The sequence below is a fragment of the Triticum aestivum genome, chromosome 7B (genome assembly GCF_018294505.1).
Source record: "Triticum aestivum cultivar Chinese Spring chromosome 7B, IWGSC CS RefSeq v2.1, whole genome shotgun sequence".
NCBI lineage: Eukaryota > Viridiplantae > Streptophyta > Magnoliopsida > Poales > Poaceae > Triticum > Triticum aestivum.
In genome coordinates, this window is record NC_057813.1 from 195,254,216 (window position 1) to 195,262,675 (window position 8,460).

The 8,460-nt window shown below is 47.4% G+C and overlaps 1 protein-coding gene across 1 annotated transcript; it reads right to left on the reverse strand.

Moving 5' to 3' along the window:
• Positions 1–672: 672 nt before the first annotated feature.
• LOC123159445 (3-hydroxy-3-methylglutaryl-coenzyme A reductase 3) lies at positions 673–4,913 on the reverse strand. Its single transcript, XM_044577282.1, has 4 exons — positions 3,899–4,913; positions 3,441–3,622; positions 2,117–2,463; positions 673–1,458 (listed from the first exon to the last, which is right to left on the reverse strand). The coding sequence occupies exons 1-4, from the start codon at positions 4,789–4,791 to the stop codon at positions 1,207–1,209; spliced, it is 1,674 nt and encodes a 557-aa protein (XP_044433217.1). The 5' UTR covers positions 4,792–4,913; the 3' UTR covers positions 673–1,206.
• Positions 4,914–8,460: the final 3,547 nt, after the last annotated feature.

The window sequence follows — 8,460 nt, forward strand, 5'->3', positions numbered from 1 at the left end:
GGCTAGGGCTGCCGTCGTACGGCGAGCCGGAGCGGCACCTCGCGGCAGCATGAATGCGTCCACACCCTTGAAGGAGACGCCCGTATGAGACGATGGTTTTCCTAGTGTTTTCATGCTGGACCCTGCGATAGTCCGACGTAATGGACGCTTCCTTACGCATCTTAGATTTAGCCTGAATATGAGGGATGTTGGTCGGTCACGGCGTATAGAGCCATAATGAGGAGCCCGTCTGGGTCATCTTTTTTTTTACCGATTGGGGATCAAGCCGTCCGTCACCGACCAAGCCGTCAATCCGAGCGTATATGGAGGTTTTGGGGAGCCTGGGTGTTGTTGACGCACTTAGGCCGGGCACACAGAGCTCTCGTATGAAAGACAGCGCGATCTCAGGTCCATGTGCAGTGCCGGATCCGATCGCCAGAACGTGCATCCACATGCCCATCAAACACAGGCACCAGATTACTACTCAGAGGTGCCAATGCAGATCGCAGATCCAGATTACTGCTAAGATGAAGATTGCTACTACTAAAAGATGTCCACCGGTTCATGCAACAAACCTACCCGGGACAGGCACGTGAGGGCGACACTTGAACATCTGCTGACACATGCATCTGATCTGGATAGATATTAGGCAGATCTACAGAAAGGTCACGACGCTCCGCTGACACGACAATGGATGGACGGAGCCGCCACCATGCTCTGGAGAACTCCGCCGAGACCCACATCTCTTTCTACAATCACGTCACCAACTTTCGACATTGTTCGACTAGCAGACAGGAAAAAGGACCAAACAAAAGGGTGTAACAGATACCACTACAAGGCTGGCTTCCTGAAGCAAGGAGAGAGATCTCTACACTTCGATTCTACAAAAAGATCCCCACACTTTGCGCGCCAAGTAACCAACCCAACCAGAAAGCCTTATATGAACACAAACAGACTAAAAAGGTTAGCTTCTCCGGTGCCTGCCCGGGGCGTCTGAGGTCCGACGATGATGCCAGCAGCAACACGCGAAGAACGACGACGGAAACACCGGCCAGCATCGAGGAAGAAATTGGTCAAACTCTTCTTAGCTTGACGTTGATGGCTTGACGCTGATGAGTACTTTAATTGCGTCTTAAGGAAGACAAGACCCAACCAAGCCTGTATGTAGAATCAAGCCACACTCTGAATTTGTCCATTGGTTTCTTGCGCTGCAGCTCGTGGAGTCAATCAAGAGCTTAGAGATGCGGCCTTGGACATGTCCCTGCTGGATCTGTTGTACTTCATGTGGCTCTTGACGAGCTGGCCGGCGGCGAGAGCGGACAAGAGGGACAACTCGCCGGCGAGAACCCCGCCTGCCACCACGGTGGCCAGGAGCCGCGCGTTCGATCCTGGCGATTCCCTGTTGGCGCCTTTCACGCCCAGCAGGTCCAGGCATGCGGACTGTGACGCCAACTGAGTCCCACCACCAACTGTGCCCACCTGCATTTGCAGTAAATAACAATCACAACATGTCGATCACTCGTCATATTCTCAGATGTTATCAAACAAGTCATGCTACACAGCTCAGCATGTTTTGGGAAACAAACAAGCATCGGATATGTAGGAAAAATGTGTCTCGCCCTAGCAACACAAAGCACAAGACTGAATAATCGACTAATTAGCCTGCTCAAGACAACAAGTAGCTAAATAGGAAAACAAGGCATCAGAAAATATTCCTTTTCTACTGGAAAGATTCCTCTGGCTGATTGAGCTGACGAAGTATAGTTGGATCTTATGTAGCCAAAATATAATTTCTGTTACGAACTATTCAAGTATATAACAAAACACTGTTCTATAATATAGCCAGAGTGCTAGGCCATATGAGGAGATACAGTTAGAGTTGATACACCACCTTTTCTTCAATAAATAGGTGCTCGATGGGGATGGGCACTTATTCGAACGAGCAACAATACATGTATAAGGATGTGGACGTATTGAGTATTAATTAATCCATTAGGGACCATAAGTTACGTGCAGAGCATTTCTCGCAAATCAAAATTATAGTGGGACCAAAAAAAAACTGTATTTGATGATCATCATCAGCACAATGCCTGGATATGCTGATAACAAAACAAATAAAAACAATACAGTTGCGTACCTCAATAGAGGGCATAGTGACAGATATGTGAAGATCTTTGCCATCATTTACAGCTTCCAACATTGTGATGCACTGAGAACTTTCCACATTTTGTGCAGGATCCTGGCCTGTGGCTATGAAGATGGCTGTTACAATATTGCTTGCATGGGCATTGAACCCCCCAAGAGCTCCAGCAACAGCTGAGCCAGCAAGATTCTTGATCACATTTAGTTCTACTAGAGACTGCACATTGGTTTTCAGAACCTTCTTCACAATTTCCTCCTTGATTACTGCTTCACAAACCACAGACTTGCCACGCCCCTCGATCCAATTTACAGCGGCTGGCTTCTTGTCAGAACAAAAGTTACCTGGTTTCAATACCGAATGATAATAATTAGATTGGGGAAAAAAATTGAAAACATAGAGATCTATTGTTTTACTTGTAGTATAATGCACATAATTATGCTAATCATATTGCTGTATATTACTCCCTCCATTCCAAAATACTTTGAACTAAAACCACGAAAAGTATTCTGGAAGGGAGGGAGTAATATATTGCCCAATATGATATGCAAGATGACTAGGCTGTTTTCCCCTCATTCAGTCCAACATGGACCGGGTTCCACTATCAAAATGATAACCGAACAGCAGACGGCTCGGTTGTTAATTTGTGTAAAAACAAAAAGGGCCCAGTGATGTGCCTGCTTCAAATATTTATTCTTGCATAATTATTCTTGGAGCTTACGCACTTTGTCCTGAACCTTCTACATGCATGATGTTAAAGAATAAAGGTGGTTCCAGCTACTCAAATTTGGTACTTATTAAAGTCAATATCATTTTTGACTCATATTAGAAATCTTGCATTAAAGATATATCTTCTTACCAGAAAAATTGCTTTCAAAGCCCTTTCTAAACCTTCCTAATGCATCATGGCAAGTATCGTATGTAATTGAACATCTTATGGTATGCCAAGTTGGATCAGTGGTAATCTAATTTTATTTTATTTTGACCTGAATGGTAATTTAATTTTATAAAAGGTATATTTTGATTGAACATGCCAATGTTCACCATATGTTGTTCATAAGCTCAACTCGATAATTCAGTAGTGCGCCAACTTATCCTTGTTAATCCATGCTGAAAACGGGGCCTAACTATGTGTACCTTCAAATGGACACTCTGCTTATTATATGAAGTTTTTTTTTCTTTCAGTAAGCCATAATAAGAAAAATATAGTCTGTCTTGCAAAAAATAAAGGGTGTCACTAGGAATTTCATTCCGACGAGAAGATTAGGTCACTCAAGTGAAGTAGTTCAGCTTCTGCAGGTGGTGGCAAAGCAAAGCGAACCTGATATGCTAATGACATCCATGTCAGGGAAGTCATCCTGGAGGTAATCCAGCACGTTCTGCACGCCCTTGGAGATCATGTTCATCCCCATGGCATCCCCTGTGCTGCAGCTGAATCTCATGTACAGGTTCCTCCCGGCCATGGCGCACTGCACTCCCTGCAGCCTCCCAAATCTGCTCGACCTGCTCAGATATCATATTTTCCAGACAGTTAGTTACCGTGTTGTGTTCTACTACAAATGAAAAATATTTGACAGTGATGCTCGTACCATCATCCTGCACCAGAATTCCAGAAATTCAAATCTTAAATAGCATAGAGCAATTAATATTGATTTAGGCACGTGACTTGAACCTCAGAGACGTATCGTCGAGCACAAGCTGGGCGTTAATACAATGCCATCTGTTGCATCATAAGTTCGTCGTATAGTACTTGGTGATGACTGATGAGTGTTGGTGTACCTGTTGAAGACAACGGACAGCGTATCGAAGTTGGCGGGGTCCTCCAAGAAGGCCTTGAGCTCGGCGGCGCGGCGCGCGGTGGGGAAGCGGGCGACGGGGGCGCGCGTCATCGCGTCACGGAGCACAACGCTGGTGGCGCCACCTGACTCGGCTATGGCCTTGCAGCCGCGGTTGGTGCTGGCGACGAGGCAGCCCTCGGTGGTCGCCATGGGCACGTAGAACCGCTGGCCGTCGAGAAGGAGCGGCCCGGCGATGCCCACAGGGAGCTGGACGTACCCCACCGGCAGCTCGCAGCACTGCCCGAGGATGGACGCGTAGTCGAAGCCGTCGAGCGGGAGCCCCTCGATCTGCCTCCCCGTGATCCGCCGCACCGCCTCGCGCCGGAGCCCCGCGGCGCGCCGGCAGTTGCCGAGCTTGGTCTCGAGCACGTAGGAGGGCACCTTCCCGGCGACGACCGAGGCCACAATCTCCTCGTCCTCCTCGGGCATTTTCTCGGACAGCACCGCGTCGGCGCCCCCGAGAAGCCCGCACTGCGCCGGCGCCGGCACGGCGGGAGGGCCGACCAGGAAATCCTCGTCCTCGTCGCTGGACGAGACGATGGACTGGACGAAGGCGATGCCGAAGAAGCTGAGCAGGTAGATGAGCGAGGCGACGAGGCCGAAAATGGACAGAATCTCGGTGAGGTCGACGACGTGGAGCGGCGTGGAGGAGCGGATCTTCTCGCGCCACCGCCGCATCAGGTAGGCGAGCGAGGCCGCGAAGAGCGCCGAGAAGATGAGGTTCGTGTGCCGGATCGGGAGCGGCAGCGCGTCCCCCGCCTGCAGCACCCGGGGCGCTCCCGCCTGGCCCACTGCCGGCGGCGCCACCCTCCTCTGCCTCTGCCGCACATCCATGCGTGCGCGTGCGCGTCGGAGTCAAACGGGGGCGAGGTGGGCACGGCTCGGCCGCTCGGCGTGAGTGGGGTGGTGGCCGTGCCGCGAGAGGGAGCGGGTGTTTCGGGGCCTCGGGATGCGCCCGCCTCGGCCTTTTTATTGGTAGTGTCAGTGGCAGTGGCAGCCCACATGCCCGGTGCGCTTACCGTGCGGCGACCCACCTGGCGCTGAGGCTGGGCCCGCTCGCTCGGCCGACATGGGCCGTGTGGCCTTCCTCTCCCCTGCGTTTTGTCCGACGTGTACACGTACTCTCTTTGGACTTTGTAATAAAAACGAAAGTTTTTGCTACGTGACACGCCCACCTGCCAACTGCGGATCCCAGAAATAATACGAGTAAAATCTGGAATGATGCATTTTCTATAAACCATAAAATTAAGATTGAGTTATGGAGATATGGGCTTCTAAGTTGTTGAAGGAAAGGACCTCGATATGATTTTTATTATATTTAGAGTGTTTTATAACTTTGATTATTTTTTATAATTGCTTCAAACCGAGGGCGGCTATTTGGCTCCCGAGCTCATCTGCTCCCACGGTGCACAATAAATTCTGAAATAACAGAAAAGTGCAAACAAAAATCCAAAAAAATTGCATGAAAGATGCGCAGGTGTGTGAGGTCCACTTCAAACTTCAGCTCATTTGGATATCTGAGTAGCTCTCGGCAAAAAAGACAAATTTAGGATATGTGAAAAGTTAACTGTCCATCTACTGCTCTAACCCAATTTATCCTTTTTTCGAGAGCTACTCATATATCCAAATGATCTGAATTTTAGAGCGGACCTCACACACCAAATCATCCTCCATGAAAAAAAAATTAGATAATCTATTTAACTAAAATAAAGTATATGCTATAGAAAATATATTGTTGGATTTGTGTTCGAAAGAGGTAGTGTTATAATTTTTGTAGCATATATATTAGATTTTATAAGTTAAATTCACGGTCAAACTTTAGCTAAAATAAGAGGGGCCCTAATAAACCCACATGGAGTAACTAGCTACATGAGCAACACCTCACGGACTCCCCCCTCACCCCCCCCACACATGCACAAGTAGAAGCATCACACAAATCGTCTCATTTCTCAAAGAAGTTTGAACATTCTACTATTTAGGATTTTCTTTTCTTATGAGGGCTCTTTAGATCAAACGTTTTGGATTTTGAAATGCATTCGAGTTACCACAATTAATTTAGCATGATCTTAATCCTTTTTTTTATTTCTCCATATGCCCCTCGGCTCTATCATTTTCCCTCAAACAATGTGTTTATTTCCTTCAAACTACTAAATGCAATTATGTATGTGACCTACGCAAGAAACATAAAACCAATGAGAAGGAAATAGTAAGTACATGGCCCGGACCAATGCCTGCTCACGATCATGTGCAAGATGTAGGATCGAAAGTATGTTTAGAGGGGGAGGCGGTGATTAAACTACTTGACCAAATAAAAACTTAACATTTTCCCAATTTTAGTTCTTGGCAGATTTTAGCAACTTAGCACAAGTCAAGCAATCTAAACACAATTCAAGCAAGCATGCAAAGAGTATATGAGAAGCGGAAAGTAAAGCATGTAACTTGCAAGAAAGTAAATGGGAGGAGTTTGGAGGGAGCAAACGCAATGTTGACACTGAGATTTTTGGCGGGTTCCGATAGGTGGTGCTATCATACATCCACGTTGGAGACTTCAACCCACGAAGGGTAACGGCTGCGCGAGTCCACAGAGGGCTCCACCCACAAAGGGTCCACAGAAAAGCAACGTTGTCTATCCCACCATGGCCATCGCCCACGAAGGACTTGCCTCACTAGGGTAGATCTTCACGAAGTAGGCGATCTCCTTACCCTTACAAACTACGTGGTTCAACTCCACAATCCTGACGGAGGCTCCCAAGTGACACCTAACTAATCTAGGAGACACCACTATCCATAAGGTAATAGATGGTGTGTTGATGATGAACTCCTTGCTCTTGTGCTTCAAATAATAGTCTCCCCAACACTCAACTCTCTCTCACAGATTTGGCTATGGTGGAAAGATGATTTGAGTGGAAAGCAACTTGGGGAAGGCTAGAGATCAAGATTCTTTTGGTTGGATTGGAATACTTGGTCTCGACACATGAGTAGGTGGTTCTCTCTCAGAAAATGAATGCTGGAAGTGTAGGCACGTTCTGATGACTCTCCTCACGAATGAAGAATGGATGGAGGGGTATATATAGCCTCCACACAAAATCTAACAGTTACACACAGATTCCCAAACTCGATGAGACCGAATGGTAAAACTCGGTCAGACCGATTCAGGTCAAAATATGAACGTTAGGCTTTTCGGTGGGACCGACACAGTCAAATCGGTGGGACCGATATGCTAGGATTAGTGTGTCATCCCGGCTCAGAGAAACCGGAACGCCCCGTATTCCAGCTCAGAGATCGAGATGAAGTCTTCTGGAATACGACACTGGTTGACATATAACAAATCAGATCTTATTACAAAGGATAAATACAAAGGTCTGATGTTACAAAGGATCACATCATCACGGTGACACTACGCCTGCGATACTACACTTGCTCTATGCTAGCAGCAGAACAACTCGTAGCAGCGGAACAACGACGAAGGTGGTGAACTCCACTCCACATGGACTCTGGCTAGGACACGATCTAGCTCGCATGAATGGAAACCACGACAAGCAATCAAGGCATCACCTGTAGTCTGGCATGACACACCATGTCAGTACATTGAATGTACTTGCAAGCTCACAACAACCAAAAGCATCAGGGCAAGACAACAACATAGCATTAAGCAGGTTAATTAAATTAACAGCTACCATGATACGAAAGCAACTACTAAGCATGATATGAACCTACTACAATACTGATAAACCAACATCTCCATCCCAACAACAATCTCACTCTTGGCTAACCGGCCAAGCAACATACCATCTCGATCACCTCGTGATCAAAACCAAACGGTGATCGTTCACGGATCACAAACGGAACCACACTTGGTTCAACGGGCTACCTTGTAACCAAACGGTGATCATTCGTGGATCACGAACGGAACATCCACATGATCACCTCGTGACCACATCACAAATTAAATGACCATCCTCAAGATCTCACAAATTAAATGACCATCCTCAAGATCATCTGAACATCATCATCAACATCCTGCCAAACTGTTACTTCTCACATATATCATATAAATTAGCTATAAGTCATTCCGTCATGTGCATGTCGATCGAACGGTGTGACCTAGTACGAACTTGTGCCCATGACCAAGGACACGACTATCAATAGATTAAACACACACACACACACACACACACAAACTACAGAGGTAGCACACTTTACCCACACCACAGAACCCATGGCCTCGCACTCCCATTCGGGTGGACCAACGACATTCCGACAAAACCGATCTACTGCCATGACACTCTCCCGGCCACTCCGACCAACTCCCCTTTGGGCTAAGTCATGGGTGGCCCCAGCCTACCAAAGGCAAAACGGCCACCGTCGTGGCAAATAAACGGTCCCAAACGGGGACATGAGCTCAAAAACCAAACCTGGGCACACAAGGCTTATGTCGTCCTACCTGATCAGGGTAGCGCCCGCGCATAATCTTCCCTCGTTGGAGGCACCGGCGAGAGGCAT